Source organism: Hemiscyllium ocellatum, chromosome 2, assembly GCF_020745735.1.
Source record: "Hemiscyllium ocellatum isolate sHemOce1 chromosome 2, sHemOce1.pat.X.cur, whole genome shotgun sequence".
In the NCBI taxonomy this organism is placed as follows: Eukaryota; Metazoa; Chordata; class Chondrichthyes; order Orectolobiformes; family Hemiscylliidae; genus Hemiscyllium; species Hemiscyllium ocellatum.
The window spans coordinates 22,286,060-22,302,884 of record NC_083402.1 but is presented as its reverse complement, the minus strand read 5'-3'; the positions used below and the strand labels follow the sequence as shown (position 1 = coordinate 22,302,884).

Here is a 16,825-nt window from a genome sequence, read left to right as displayed (position 1 = left end):
CAAGGTGGGGGGAGGGGAAATGAGGAAACTGGAGAAATCTGAATTCATACCTTGTGGTTGGAGGGTTCCCAGGCGGTAGATGAGGCGGAGGAAAAGGTGGGGGGTGGTGCCAGTGTAGTTGCGGAAGATGGACTGTTCCACATATCCTACGAAGAGGCAGGCATAGCTGGGGCCCATGCGGGTGCCCATGGCAACTCCTTTAGTTTGGAGGAAGTGGGAGGATTGAAAAGAGAAGTTATTCAGGGTGAGGACCAGTTCAGTCAGTCGAAGGAGGGTGTCAGTGGAAGGGTACTGGTTGGTGCGGCGGGAAAGGAAGAAGCGGAGGGCTTTGAGTCCTTGAACAGTCCATCTTCCGCAACTACACTGGCACCACCCCCCACCTTTTCCTCCGCTACATCGATGACTGTATCGGCGCTGCCTCGTGCTCCCACGAGGAGGTTGAACAGTTCATCAACTTTACTAACACCTTCCATCCCGACCTGAAATTCACCTGGACTGTCTCAGACTCCTCCCTCCCCTTCCTAGACCTTTCCATTTCTATCTCGGGCGACCGACTCAACACAGACATCTATTATAAACCGACTGACTCCCACAGCTACCTGGACTACACCTCCTCCCACCCTGCCCCCTGTAAAAACGCCATCCCATATTCCCAATTCCTTCGTCTCCGCCGCATCTGCTCCCAGGAGGACCAATTCCAACACCGCACAGCCCAGATGGCCTCCTTCTTCAAGGACCGCAGATTTCCCCCAGACGTGATCGACGATGCCCTCCACCGCATCTCCTCCACTTCCCGCTCCTCCGCCCTTGAGCCCCGCTCCTCCAACCGCCATCAAGACAGAACCCCACTGGTTCTCACCTACCACCCCACCAACCTCCGCATACAACGTATCATCCGCCATTTCCGCCACCTCCAAACGGACCCCACCACCAAGGATATGTTTCCCTCCCCTCCCCTATCAGCGTTCCGCAAGGACCACTCCCTTCGTGACTCCCTCATCAGATCCACACCCCCCACCAACCCAACCTCCACCCCGGCACCTTCCCCTGCAACCGCAGGAAATGTAAAACTTGCGCCCACACCTCCACACTCACTTCCCTCCAAGGCCCCAAGGGATCCTTCCATATCCACCACAAGTTCACCTGTACCTCCACACACATCATCTATTGCATCCGCTGCACCCGATGTGGCCTCCTCTATATTGGTGAGACAGGCCGCTTACTTGCGGAACGCTTCAGAGAACACCTCCGGGCCGCCCGAACCAACCAACCCAATCACCCCGTGGCTCAACACTTTAACTCTCCCTCCCACTCCACCGAGGACATGCAGGTCCTTGGACTCCTCCACCGGCAGAACACAACTACACGACGGCTGGAGGAGGAGCGCCTCATCTTCCGCCTGGGAACCCTCCAACCACAAGGTATGAATTCAGATTTCTCCAGTTTCCTCATTTCCCCTCCCCCCACCTTGTCTCAGTCGGTTCCCTCAACTCAGCACCGCCCTCCTAACCTGCAATCCTCTTCCTGACCTCTCCGCCCCCACCCCACTCCGGCCTATCACCCTCACCTTGACCTCCTTCCACCTATCCCACCTCCATCGCCCCTCCCCCTAGTCCCTCCTCCCTACCTTTTATCTTAGCCTGCTTGGCTCTCTCTCTCTTATTCCTGATGAAGGGCTTATGCTCGAAACGTCGAATTCTCTCTTCCTGAGATGCTGCCTGGCCTGCTGTGCTTTGACCAGCAACACATTTGCAGCTGTGATCTCCAGCATCTGCAGACCTCATTTTTTACTCAAGTCTGTACTGATTCTGTGATCTACGCTATTTATCAAAGCCTTCTATAATGTTGAAGACTTCCAACAAGTCACCTGCATTACTATTCTTTTTCAGCTTTCCTGATGTAACACCCTCTCAATTCTGTACACTGAACATATTGCCTTGGCTCAGAAAGTAACAATTCTTTTTAAGTGGTTGGTCTAAATTATGATAGATGTTTTAAAAATGCCACAGTTGGATGTATACATTTTGCCTAATCGCCACATTTTTGCCTAATCTTCTGGGTTTCTTCTGCTGATCAGTGGTCATCTTTAATGTGGACATTTTTGTAATGTGGTGATTGTTTTTCCTTTGTCTCTCGAATTAGTTACCAAGCAGTGGAGTATATGCGGATGGGAATTGAACCAGCCCTAGCTTGTCAGAAGACGATTAACAGAATTCAAAAATATTATCCACAGATTTTTGGTGCCCTTATCTGTGCAAACAGAACTGGGGGTTATGGTAAGTCTTTGAAATAAAATATGTTAAAGGGCAGGTATGAAATTGGTTACCTGACAGAGAGGTTATAAAAGCCATAGTAGTGATCAGCTACTGTGACTGAATGCATCTTCCACGAAACAGTATCATGTGGAATATCCTCAAATAATTTATATTGTGAAATCCTGCAAGGGCCTAGTATGTTTAAATGTGCAGTTAAACTTGCATTTGTTATAACACAAAGGAAGAAGTCCTGTAACCTCCTTCCTAATACAATTGTGGGTCTACCAACACCCCAATTCAAGAAGACTTCTCATCACTACCTTCTCGACGGCCCTGAAGGATATGTATTAAGTACCAACCTTATTAACACAGCCCCCATTCCAGGAAAGCATTTTTAACCTTTTGGAGCATTGCCATGCATGGGGATCTTGGTGTACAGGTCCACATATCCATGAAAGTGGCAACACAGGTGGATAAGGTGGTCAGGAAGGCATATGGCACACTTGCCTTCATCAATTGAGGCATTGAATATAAAAATTGGTAAGTTATGTTACAGCTGTTTTAAAGTTTAGTTGGGCCACATTTGGAATACTGTGTGCAGTTCTGGTTGCCATACCAGTAGAAGTACGTGGATGCTTTGTAGAGGATGCAGAGAAGATTTACCAGAATGCTGCCTGGTCTGAAGGACTTTAGGTATGAGGAGAGGTTGGTTAAACTCTGATTCTTTTCGCTGGAAAGACAGAGCTGAGGGGCGACCTGATCAAAAGTCTACAAAATTATGAGAGGCATAAATAAGGTGTTTAGTCATTCAGAGGCTTTTTCCCCAGAGTGGAAAGGTCAACTACAAGATGGCACGGGTTCAAGATGAGAGGGGAAAGTTAAGGGGAGAAGTGCGAGGCAAATTTCTCGCATAGAGGATGATGTTTGCCCTGGAACACAGCAGGTGGAAGCAGTCATGTTTGCAATGTTTACGGTATATCTTGATAAACATGCCAACTGAATGCCAACAACATGCCAATAACTGACCTGTTAAGGCAGCAGTTGTCTCATTACCTAAGAGGTTGAGACCGCAATGATTTTGGATTTGATGGCTAATAATTCCTGCAGATCCTCCTACAGGAAAAAAAACTAAGAAATGCATACCCCAGAGAGTGAGCCTTAATAGTGTTCAAAGCCTTTGGATTCTTTCAATTCGTCTAGAACTCAGGTGAGACTGAACGTTTGACAGGGAAATCCCAATCCATTGTCAGGTAATTAGACAGGGAGCAGTGGTCGGAAAAAGTGTTCCTACAGCTACAGCATGGGGAATACCTATTTCATTAAGGACAAGGAAGTTCGTTGCTTTGCCTTGGCTGCAAAAATAGTAATCAGGTTTAGTATAGATAATGGAGGGAGCTTCCCAATAAGAAGCGGGCCTGTCTTTGTGACTTCCCAGAACTTATGGATAGTCCATGGCTACAAAGTATGGCTGTCCTGAGTACGTGGGGTGAAAGCTGTTCAATGGAAAGAGATGGGTCTTTCGGAAAGAGATGCAGTTATTGTCCTCGAATGGTTCCTTCCATCCCACTATTGGGAAGATGTGGGTGCCATTAGGGGTCTCATAATGAAGGTGGGTGCTATTACCCATTCCACAAAGGGCCTAAATACCAATGATAACAGAGACACACTCCTCCCCAAGGCATACACATGAGATGTGAGACCCGACAGGGGAGCAGTGGCGACTGGTACATTTGATCATTGCGCAGGGAATAGTCTTGGTCACATTAACGTAAGTACACCCCCATCCTTTACCATTGTACCAATTCAGATAAGCTACCCCGGACTTTTTGGAAGAAGTCCATAAGCAGCTAGCAGGTGGGGATAAGTAATAATTAAAAGAAATCAAAAGAAATATTATGTCCAGTAAACGCTTTAGAAGCATTCTATTCTCCTTAGTTGGGATTCGAGAGGGGAAAAGGGGCTAGAGAGTCTTTTGCTCAAGTAAGGCTGTATGGACCACTTCATTCCTGCCAAATATTTCATTGTGACTTTGGAGAAACAAATTGTTAATGAAAGATAACATTTCCCCATCTTCTCTTTTGTGGCGTAACCTAGTTGAGCAATGAACCTGCACTGCAAGGTCTGGTTTTCTGATTTTCCCATTAACTGAACCCTCCCCACCGTTCAGTTTATTTAGTTCATAGCCCTGTCTACAGCCCGAGTTATGCGATTTGCTAGGACTCTGGTCCCAGCACAGTTCTGATGAAGACTGTCCCATTGGAACAGTTCCCTTCTCCCCAGTACTGGTGCCAGTGTCCCATGAATTCAAACCCATTTCTCCCACACCAATCTTTGACCACGCATTTACCTGCTTAATCTTATTGACCCTGTGCAGGTAGGCTGGAATTGATGTGAGTCATGACTAACCTCTCGAAGCACTTCATAATTATGTAAGTCAGAGTAATGGGGGTCATAAATATGGAGGTTAGTCATTGAGGAACATCATGAATTTTATTTGGCACTAGGATGATGGTGGTCTTCTTGAATCAGGTGGGGACCTCACATTGCAGTAAGGAGAGGCTAAAGATGTCAGTGAATACTCCTGCTAGCGAGTCCGCACAGGATCTGGGTGTGCAGCCGGGGATTCTGTCCAGGCCAGTTACTTTCCATGGGTTCACTCTCAAGAAGGCCAATTTAACATCTACAGTGGTGACCAAGGGTACACGTACGTCTGAGGCTGGTGGGATAGGTGACGTTGTTTCCCTGACCTACTGTTCAAAGTGAGCATGGAATGCATTGAGCTCATCAGGTTCAGATGTACTGTTGTCCGTGATTCTGTTTGACTTCACGTTGTAGCCCATTATGTCATGTAAGGCTTGCCACAAGCAATGGGGGTCATGTGGTTGGGCTGGGTTTCAAGCTCAGTTTGGTGTTACCTTTTGGTGTCTTTGGTGGCCTTACGAAGACTGTATCTGGAATTTCTTATAAGTCAGGGTTGCCTGACTTGTTTGCCTCAGACCTGGACTCCAGCAGGGAGTGAATCCCAGAGTTCATCCATGGTTTCTGTTTGGGGAGTGTTTGGATGAACTTCTTTGGGATGCATTCCTCTATACATTTACTAACGAGAGTGGCATACTTATTTAGGTTGGCTGCTGAGTTCTTGGATGTGGACCACTGATTGTCAGCAGTCCCATAGGAGATCTTCGTTTGCTTCAGACTAACTCTGCATCACAGAAATTGATGCTTCCGAGTTGGGAGGAGGAGCACAGTGTAGTGATCTGATTTTTTCAAAATGCAAATGGGGGATGAAGTGATAGGCATCTTTGATGGTTGTATAGCAGTGATCAAGGATGTTCAGATGTCTGGTGGGACAGGAGACATCTTGACAGTATTTTGGTAGCACACTCTTGAGCCTGGCCTAGTGGAAGTCACCAGCTACGATGAACAAAGGCCTCAGGGTATTCTGTCTCAAGACTTTTTGTAGCATTGTACACTTCGCCAAGTGCACTCCTTGCCTCTGTATGGGGGCAGGATGTAGACTGCTGTCAGGACAGCAGAGGTGAACTCACACAGCAGTTCAATACTCTAGGTCCGGGGAGCAGTAACTCACCATGGTGACCATGTATGAGCAGTTAGCATGTCATTTAGGAGGAAGTTCACACGACCCCTTGCCTGACCAGAGGACACTGAGTGGTCCATTCGGTGAACTAAGAAGTTGTAAGGCACAGTCAGATGTAGCCTCTAAGAGGCAGGAAGGCCTTTGGGCTTGCAGTTCCAGTGTTGGCCAGCTAACTGGATTCATCCAATGGCATCTGGGGCACTAGTCTCATTCACACGCACTCTGGGATGGGGGTCGCGCGGGCACAGGCCTTACAGTAGGTCTGGTCAGGCCTCTTTGATGTCACGTCACCGTGGGGTAGAGTCTCGTTCCTGCATTGGGTGGGCCTCAGTTCCAGGTCTCCATCAGGATGTCTGGCTTACGGGAAGTTGGTAGTTTCTCCGGGCTTGCGATTCCAGCTTCGGTGTTTGAGCCTCGTCAGTCATAGAGTTTTTAAACCTGACAGTAGATTTAAGAGAGCACTGTTAAAAATTCTGACAGACTTAGAATTGAGGTTAAGAAAAGCAGAACGAGGATAAAATATGTAAGAATATGATCTGCTGTGGGCAGCTCACAAAATGTCGCCACACTCGCAATCTTGAAGATCTATCTTGATGGCCAGATTGAATACCACATTTTCATGATGAGGCAATAACACTTATTCACGTAATTATCAATCATTCCAGGCAGTAACTACAGCATGGAAGGGTTGTTTGGGCTGGGTCATAAATATACAGACATCAGCTATGAATGTACTGTCAATTTGAATTACTGCAGCCATGAGAAGCCTTGATCACTATCCTCATTTAAATAAAGAAGTGCAAAAACATAAGAACTAGGAGCAGGAGTTGGCCACCTGGTCCTTTGAGCCTGCTCCCCCATTCAATAAGATCATGGCTGATCTTTTCATCGACCCAGCTCCACTTACCCGCCCTGTCACCATAACCCTTAATTCCTTTATTGCTCAAAAAGCATCTATCTTAGCTTTAAGTAGATGCTAACTTTTATTTTACTCCCAGTCATGCAATGCCCCTCATTTAAAAAAATGTCATTCCTGTTTTCAACTCCCTGTTTGGCTTTACCTGTCCTATCTCCAAAGCCTCCAGTAGCCTTGCACTCCTTTTCGATCTGTGTTCCACCAGTTATGACTTCTTGCAGTCTTTTTATTCAGTTGCTCCGCCATCAGCAGCAATTACTTCAAATATCTAACGTCTGGAATTCCCTTTTTAAATTTCTCTGCCTCTGTTTCCTGCTCACCACTTTCTTTAATACTTGTGTTAAAAAAAATGCCTTATGCAATTTGATATCAAATTAAATTTTACAATGCTCACATGAAGCACATTTGGGCATCTAGCTGTGTTGTGCAAATGGAAGTTATTCTTGTTACCATTAGTCAGTTACTGAGAAAGTTCTCTATTACTTGGCTAAAGTAGTTTCTCTTCATATGATTCTACATTTGATGAGGCTGTAAGTTATTCTAACATGAGTCTAGTAATGTCTTGGAGGAGAAAGTGAGGTCTGCAGATGCTGGAGATCAGAGCTGAAAATGTGTTGCTGGAAAAGCACAGCAGGTCAGGCAGCGTCCAAGGAACAGGAGAATTGACGTTTCGGGATTCCTGAAGAAGGGTTTATGCCCGAAACGCCGATTCTCCTGTTCCTTGGATGTTGCCTGACCTGCTGTGCTTTTCCAGCAACACATTTTCAGCTCTAGTAATGTCTTGCTCAATATTTACTTGTAGTAGCAAGTTTTGAGAAGATTTGCAGCTCATGTTGAGGCTTTTATGAATACAAACCTTCCAGCTCAGCGAGCAAACCTACGTCCGTTTACTTGTATTGTTTCTGGCAGAGGTCACTGATGGATGTCATGACAGCAGTGACTCTAATCTTGATTAGGAGCACAGCCAGGTTTGAAATCAGGCTTTCATTGTTAGAGCTCAGTTGGTTGTGTGGCTGCTTTGCAATTCAGAGTAATACCAACAGCATGGGTTCAATTCTTGCACCAGCTGTGGTTCCCATGAAGGACTGTCCTCATGCTCTCCCCTTGCCTGAGCTGTGGTAACTCTCAGGTTAAACTACCTCCAGTTATCCCTCTCTAACAAGAGAGCAGGTCTATAATTTGGTAGAAATATAGTGACTCTAATTGTTTTGTACTGCAGAACTTCAATACTGCAGAACCAAGAGACCTGCTGTTGAAGATTTTTTTTGTCTTACACTGATCACGACAAATGTAACAATTTCAAAGGCCACAATTTACTTTGTATGAGAAACCAGATGTTGATTAGTTGACTCTGGTTGAGATGTTGTCATTCGCCAAGGAACAACTACCCCAAGATTTTGGTTTAAATTCAAAATTTACAAGGATGTTGCCAGGGTTAGAGGATTTGAGCTATAAGGAGAGGCTGAACAGGCTGGGGCTGTTTTCCCTGGAGCGTCAGAGGCTGAGGGATGACTTTATAGATGTTTATAAAATTATGAGGGGCATGGATAGGGTAAATTGGCAAAGTCTTTTCCCTGGGGTGGGGGAGTCCAGAACTAGAGAGCATAGGTTTAGGGTGAGAGGGAAAAAATATACAAGAGACCTAAGGGGCAACGTTTTAACACAGAGGGTGGTATGTGTATGGAATGAGCTGCCAGAGGAAATGGTGGAGGCTGGTACAATTGCAACATTTAAGAGGTATTTGGAAGGGTATATGAAGAGGAAAGGTTTGGAGGGATATAGGCCGGGTGTTGGAAGTTGGAACTAGATTGGGTTGGGATATCTGGTCGGCATGGACAGGTTGGACAGAAGGCTCTGTTTCCATACCGAACATCTCTATGACTGTATAACTCTTGCCAAGATGTGACATAGGCAATGCACCAGCGAACAGTGCTCCACAAGTGTTTGCTTAATTGAAAAGACACATTGCCTGGACAAATTCCTTTGGTTGCTAACACATGAAATTCGTGGTACTTAAATCTTTCAAATATGTAGTGGCAAGATGACACGTCTATTTCTGATGAATTACTATAACCAGAACTGGGTTTTCCTGACATCTTGTCCATTTTTTTTTATAGGTGCTGCATGCAGTAAATCTCCAGAACTTGTCCAGTTCCATTTCATGGTTTACAATCCATCGAAGGCCTCGGAAGAAATAGTGGACTGCATTTGAAGCTGCTGTGATGCATCTTTTTTCGGAGCCTTTAAGGCTGTTTATTCTTGATTGTGAATCAAGTTCAGCTTCAGATAAACTAAATTTCACAGAAAATAGTGTTGATAATGCATTCTGACATTGTACAGAATGGTGGTGATAATGGAAATTAAATTTATACCAATCATATTTCAAACATTAATGGGTTACATTCATGCCACACAATGTCAGTCAATGGCTGTCTCTGACAAGAGAGAATCTAACCATCTCTCCTTAATGGTATCCTTGGCATTGTTCTCACTGAATCCCTCACTGTTAATATCCTGGCGATTACCCTTGATCAGAAACTGAACTAGACCAGCCACTTTGATTGTAATTGCCAGGTGAACACTAGGTTGGTTAAGCTGAATGTGAGGTGATCTTATGCCAGGGTCGAAATGCCAAATACTAGAGGGCATAGGTTTAAGGTGAGTTGGGGAAAGTTTAAAGGAGATGTGAGAGGCAAGTGTTTTTTTGCACAGAACGTGTTGGGTGCCTGGAACATGCTGCCAGGGAAAGTAGTAGAAGCAAATATGATTGTAACATTTAAGAAGCATTTAGACAGATGCACGAGCAGGCATGGAATTAACAGGATATGGACCATGTGCAGACAGATGGGATTAGTTTAGGACCACATCCTGGTCAGCACAGACATGGTGGCCTATTCCTGTGCTGTACTGTTCTGTGTTCTATATAAATAATGTGACTTGAAGAGCAGATCAGAAGCTGGACAATTAGTGTTGTGTTATTAACTTCAGGTTTCCCAGTTCCTGTCTCCAATCTGCAAGTCCGGAGTAAAATGGACTACTCTCCACTTGCTGTGATGAGTGCAGCTACAACATAAATAAGCTCAATACCATCTGGGACAAACCTGCTCACTTGATTGACAAGGCGAAAGTGAGGACTGCAGATGCTGGAGATAGAATCGAGAGCGTGGTGCTGGAAAAGCACAGCAAGTCAGGCAGCATCCGAGGAGCAGGAGAGTTGATGTTTCGGGCAAAAGCCCTTCATCAGGAAGAAGGGCTTTTGCCTGAAACATAGACTCTCCTGCTCCTCGGATGCTGCCTGACCTGCTGTGCTTTTCCAGCACCACACTCTCTACTCACTTGATTGACACTCCATCCTTTATTTGTTCAGTCTCTCAATCTCAGTTGCACAGTGGCAGCACGATGTACAGTCCACAAGATGCTCTTCAGCAATTCTCAAGAAGCTTCCAATAGAATAATTGAATCCCTACAGTGAGGAAGCAGGCCATTCAGTCCATACTGATCCTCCCGACAGCACTCCATCCAGACTCCCCTACCTATAACTCTGTAATTCTCGTGGTTAGTGCACTTAGCTTACACATCCCCGGCCATTATGGACAATTTTGATGACCAATCCACCTAACTTGCACATCTTCACACTGTAGGAGGAAACTGGAGCACCCAGAGGAAACCCATGCGGACACGGTGAAAACCTGCAAACTCCACTCATGCATCACCGAAGGCTTCAATTAGACCCTAGTCCCTGGTCTGTGAGACAGCAGCGCTAACCAAAGAGTCACCATGCCTCCCAAATAGCATCACGCAAATCCATGACTTCCACCATCTAAAGGACAAAGGCGGCAGACACCTGCAAATACCAGCATCTGCCAGGTCACCTCCAAGCCACACACTTTCCTGATTTGTCGTGAGTTTCAGTTTTGTTTAATCTGTCCATAATTAGCATTTACAAACACATCTATTCTACCATATTAATAAGGGTAGCATGTCATTTTGTACTTCGTCCAGAAAAAGACTATGATAATAGCCAATCCCAGAACTCTGACAAACTTGAAGTGAATAGCAAGAGCTGATTGGTTAGGAGTATGTTAATTATACTGGAATTTACAGGTAAGTTATAAATCAATGGAATTAAGGCTGTTTATTTTTATTATTTTCCACTAATTCCATTTTTTTAAATTGTGTGGGGAAAAAAGCACCTCTAGGGCCTTATCAGTAATACTCTCCTTAGCATAAAATCTATAAGAACATAAAGAATAATTGTTTTGTTTGAATTTAGGATAAAAACAGAGGCTCTCTATTGTTGTAGAATGAGACCAAAACTCATGGACAGATTCAATCAAATTGACTGCCTTATTATTGGCAAATTGGAATTCAACAACAATTTTTGAGTGGAATTGATCACAAATTGGATATAAATAGAATGGTTTTAGTGCCTTTTTTTAAAGTTCTGTTAAGACTGCCGAGAGCAGATGAAGTGTCGTTCTGCGTCATGGAGTCATAGAGATGTACAGCATGGACAGATCCTTCAGTCCAACTTGTCCATGCTGACCAGATATCCCAACCCACTCTAGTCCCACCTCCCATCACCCGGCCCATATCCCTCTAAACCCTTTCTATTCATATATCCATCCAAATGCCTTTCAAATGTTGCAATTGTACCAGCCTCCACCACCCGCTGCCTGAAAAGGTTGCCCCTGAGTTCTCTTTTATATCTTTTCCCTCTCACCCTAAACTGATGCCCTGTAATTCTGGACTCTCTTCCCTGGGGTGGGAGACTTTTATCTATTTACCCTATCTATGCCCCTCCTGATTTTTAAAATCTCTATAAGGTCACCCCTCAGCCTCTGACACTCCAGAGAAAACAGCTCCAGCCTATTCAGCCTCTCCCTATAGCTCAAATCCTCCAACCCTGGGAACATCCTTGTAAATCTTTTCTGAACCCTTTCAAGTTTCACAACATTCTTCCGATAGGAAGGAGACCAGAATTGCACGCAATATTCTAACAGTGGCCTAACCAATATCGTGTACAGCCACATAATGAGATGGGAATTTGGATCAATCTAAGTGTTGGACAGTTTTAGGGGACAATCAGGGATATTCTGTCATTGTAGAAACATTTGAGAGGCAGGTTTCAGATGCAGGATTGAAGATTTGTTTTTTCCCTTCCAATTTAGGTATAACCTTTCTTGTTTTTTGATTCCTGAAATAGTCTTTAGTTGTTCTGTAAGTATATTATTTCATTTGATGATACAGAATAAATGTTGATACTAATTATTCAGTGTTGCTAGTCTTGTCTGATGGTGTATGTTTGTTGAATGTGAAATATCTGAGCTAAATGGTTCAAGGTTAGTTTAAGACTTTTAATTAGGCTCACATAACCAAATGACATTTATCTAAACGTGCTAATTAAAGCTTATTACTGTCACTAGGTCAAAATCCTAGAACTCCCCTAACCATAGAGGTATACAACACAGATAAAGACCCTTCAGCCCACAGCACAGTGTGTGTACCTACCCATGTGGATTCCAGTGCTTCGAGAAGGTGGCTGACCACCTTCGAAGGGCAATTAGGAACGGGCAATAAATTTTAGCTCCCATAGCCACATCCCATGAAAGAATTTTTAAAAAGCTGTACTGTAAGCTAGATTTACATTCCATGACAGGGACTGATTTTAGAGTTGGGTGGACAGGACATTCTGTAATATCAGTTGGTATGGTCATCTACCAGCATATTCCATCTGTGGGTAGTCAATTTTACCAATTAAAATACCTACTGTGTGTGGAATTTTGCAAATAGCATTTGAAGGCTCCCTGTTGAGGCCATAGACAATTTGATGGATGAAAGTGATGTCATGGCAATGTGTGTGGCTCACTGATGCCCGTACCCTGTGACTACAGTTGCCAGCCGAAGTCACAGGCTTTTCTGTGGAGCGGTTCTCTCTTCAGGCTAATGGCCTGTGGCTGTGACCAAGGTTTGTGAAACATTGGAAAGTTCACCCTTAAGTCATTGTCTCATTCTTTCATTTGCTTGACAGCACCCACACTTCCTGCTGGAGTTGATGGGTGCCCACAGCCTCTGGCAGTCAGATTGACTGTTGGACCTGGAGAACTCCACCATTCTCAATTGGAAAGATCTCTGAGAGTCAGCCTCTTTGTTGGCCACCACCTCCAGATCTCTTTCTGGGTCCCCGACTAGCCTTTCCATGATTCTGACAGGAATCTCACCTCAACAAGAAGATAGGAAGCCAGAAGTGAAAGAACAGCACTTGAGTTAAACTGGGTTACAGAAATCTTTAAAACAAGGTTCAGGATTGAAAATGGGGTCCAAGCTGCAGATGCAGTGCATAGAACTTTTATATTGCTAAAGGACAAACAAAAGACCTCCACACAGGAGGGAAGAACAAGCATAGTAGGAATTGAACGTACTGGTCATACCAAAGTTCTGTTTGAAGCACATAAGACAAGTATATGTCTTTTGCAGGTTTCACGAGTTTCTCCCTCTGGAATTCTTTTACACACTTAGATAACGGACTTTCGATTTATGTTAGTAGTCTATGCCTCCTTCCTGAAACCCTCTAACATTGATAATGGGCGGTTATTGCTTTGTGAACGAAACTTTGGGCATGTCGTCCTCTATTCAGACACTTAAGCTTGCTCCTTTCACTCAGATCACTCTTGACCTGGATCTGGAAATAAACACAGTTTGGCGATGATGTAATTTCAGTTTTAACAGCACCCTGTACAAGGCTCAAAGGTAGAACACCATCGCTGCACCCACAACAGCCCCCAATGATGTCATTGTGCTCACCAGCTTGAAATAGCCAGCAATGGGATGATTTGCAGAGATGCTGCTGAGCTGAAGTAACATTTAAGAACTGTTGTGTTGCTACTAACTGTTCAGAACTGGTGCTATGCTAATTTCCAATTTTACTTATGGAATATTATCTGCTTTCAATTATTAAGCTATATTTAAAATGCTCTCTATTTCTCACAATTGATTAGTTACTTCAGGGCTCTTCTGGCGTGTCTCTACCTTTTACTGTTCCCCCACCCCACAGTGCAATCTCTGACCTTATAATTTTAAAATGATTTAAATTAATGAGATTGAATAATGCATTTTAAAATCAGTTCTGTAATCTATGTGGAAAGATATTATAATAAATACAAAATAAAAACAGGAAATGCTAGAAACCGGTCAAGCAACATTAGAGTGTTTGAGGGTGGGTGGGAGGAGACATGGTGGCTGAGTAGTTAGTTCCTGGTGCTGTGAGGCAGCAGTGCTGTGTTTGATTCCAGCCTCAGGCGGCTGCCTGTGTGGAGTTCGCTTGGGTTTCCTCTGTGTGCTCCGATTTCCTCCCACAGTCCAAAGATGTGGAGGTTATTTGGATTGGCCATGTGAAATTGTCCACAGTGTGTCCAGGGATGTGCAGACTAGGTGGGTTAGCCATGGAAAATGCAGGGTTACAGGGGCTGGGTCTGAGTGTGGTGCTCATTGGGGTATTGGTGTGGACATGATGGGCTGAATGACCTGCTTCCACACTGTAGGGATTCTAGGAGATAGAAACAAAAGCAAGGATTTAATGGCTTCTGCTCGAAGTGTGAGAGCAGGTGTCTTTAAAGAGGACTCCTCTGCTCCCAGCAGCAAGAAAGTACTGCTGAATTGAGTGCCAATTAGGCATGTAACTCCTGACCAACAGGCTTCTTGCGTTTTCAGGTCGCACACCAGAGAAGAGCTGCCTGAAGTGGATGGCTAATCAGAAGCTACTGAGAGTCTTTGGAAGTCTTGGCAACATAAGTCATGCAGATAAGAGCTCTGTGTGGGGTAGGTTTTGTTTTGGGGGAGTGGGTGGGAAAGGGAAAAAGGCTTTCACTGGTCTCCGCCTGCACATTAACTGCAAGCCTTAACTTCCTCCAGATGACAAGCCATCCCATTATCTGCCCTTCCTGCCCCTTTTCTAATGAGGGGTAAATCCTGCCCTTTGAGATCATACTTCCCATTGACTAGTATTTCCTATTTTTATTTATGATTTCCATCATTTATAGTTTTTATGTCTTTGCATTGATGTATAACTTCATTGTGCTCTCCTTCTCCGACTACTCATCTTAATTGCAGTCACACTCATCCTTTGAAACTCGGCCGTCATGCCACACCTGATAGAAGGTTCCGTTAACGGGACAAGGCCACAAGGAAGAAAATGGGGGAAAAAGAAAAAGGAAATTAATTGCCAACAACTTTATTTTGGAAATTAGCTTAGTTTCCCTAGCCTCAGTTCTTGTATAAGAGGGTTGAATAAACTTTTCACAAGCAACATCAAACATGTAGTTCCTGATGAAGGGCTTATGCCTGAAATGTCGATTCTCCTGCTCCCTGAATACTGCCTGACCTGATGTGCTTTTCCAGTACCACACTCTTGACTTAGTTATCATACCAAAGTAATGTTGATAGGTTCTCATTACTCAAGGCCAGCTTGGTCTGATAAATCAAGCTGCCAAAATAAATATCCTAATCAGGAGTTGGGTGCTAAAAGTAAACTATGTTACATACAGCTTCCTTTCCAACTAACTTATGAGACCATTTTCGCATTAGTCCATATCCAATACACGAGGTTCTTTGAAAGCTTAACTGCAAAGAAATGGTGGTGACCTCATTTTGCAGCAATGGTTATGCTTTTATTTAGATTTCCATTTAAATAGCAACAGTAACAAGTAAAACTCCAAAGGCATGATTAATGAGGCAAATATTGACTCAAAGCACGAGACAGTAAGATGGGAATCGAAAACCATTCAAATGCTGGATTTTAAGGAGCATCTTAAAGCTTGAGAAACAGAGGGGTTTGGGAATATGATTTCAAAGCTTTGGGAGGAATTAGCTGCCCATGAAGGACAGAGTTGGAGGAAACTATATTTAATTGAGAGTTGCAAGTTATAGAAAAGGTTCAGGTGAAAATGGAAGGTCTTGGGTATATGGAACACAAGCATCAGAACTTTAAAAATGAACACAGAAATTGCTGGAGATACCCAGCAGGTCTGGCATTTGAGGAGAGAGAGCAAAGTTAATGTTTCAAATCCAGTGACCCTATTCAGAACTGGACTTGAAACCTTAACTTTGTTTTCTTGCAAAGATGCTGCAAGACCTGCTGAGTTTCTCCAGCAATTTCTGCTTTTGTTTAAGATTTTCAGCTCTGGTTTGTCTTTTAAGAAAAATAAAAACGTTGGTGGACCTGGAGCCAGTAGACGTAGTTGCAATGGATGAACCAGGCTTGGTTTTGATGCAGGCAGTAGGGCTTTAAATTATAAGGTGGATGATGTGAGGTCAGACAGCAAGCAATAGAATAATTATGGATGTAAGTTTGCTCGCGGTGCTGGTGGGTTCGTTTTCAGACATTTTGTCACCATACTACACCGTGGGCGGCACGGTGGCACAGTGGTTAGCGCTGCTACCTCACAGCGCCTGAGACCCAAGTTCAATTCCCGACTCAGGCAACAGACTGTGTGGAGTTTGCACATTCTCCCCGTGTCTGCATGGGTTTCCTACGGGTGCTCCGGTTTCCTCCCACAGTCCAAAGATGTGCGGGTCAGGTGAATCGGCCATGCTAAATTGCCCGTAGTGTTAGGTAAGGGGTAAATGTAGGGGTATGGGTGAGTTGCGCTTCGGCGGGTCGGTGTGGACTTGTTGGGCCGAAGGGCCTGTTTCCACACTGTAAGTAATCTAATCCACGTAACAGCATCAGTCAGCCTCTGCTGAAGCACTAGTGTTAGTGACCCGCTTTCTATTTACGTGTTTAGGTTTCCTTGGTGACATAATTTCCTGTTCTTTTCGAGGAGATTTACCAGGATGTTGCCTGGTCCAGAGGGAAGGTCTTATGGGGAAAGGCTGAGGGACCTGGGTCTGTTCACATTGGAGAGGAGGTGGCAAAGAGAGTATTTAATAGACATATACAAGATGATCAGAGGATTAGATCGGGTGAACAGTGAGAGTCTTTTTCCTAGGATGATGACGTTGGCTTGTACAAGGGGGCATAGCTGTAAATTGAGGGGTGATAGATTTAAGACAGATATC

The 16,825-nt window shown here is 44.4% G+C and overlaps 1 protein-coding gene across 1 annotated transcript in view; it reads left to right on the top strand.

Moving 5' to 3' along the window:
• LOC132821334 (N(4)-(Beta-N-acetylglucosaminyl)-L-asparaginase-like) overlaps window positions 1–9,000 on the top strand; it is a 38,410-nt gene extending 29,410 nt beyond the window's left edge. Inside the window, exons 9-10 of the mRNA XM_060833921.1 lie at window positions 2,143–2,276; window positions 8,887–9,000. Of these exons, the coding sequence (XP_060689904.1) occupies window positions 2,143–2,276; window positions 8,887–8,981 (229 nt within the window). The 3' untranslated portion in view covers window positions 8,982–9,000. The remainder of the gene's footprint in view (window positions 1–2,142; window positions 2,277–8,886) is intronic.
• The last annotated feature ends 7,825 nt before the right edge of the window (window positions 9,001–16,825 follow it).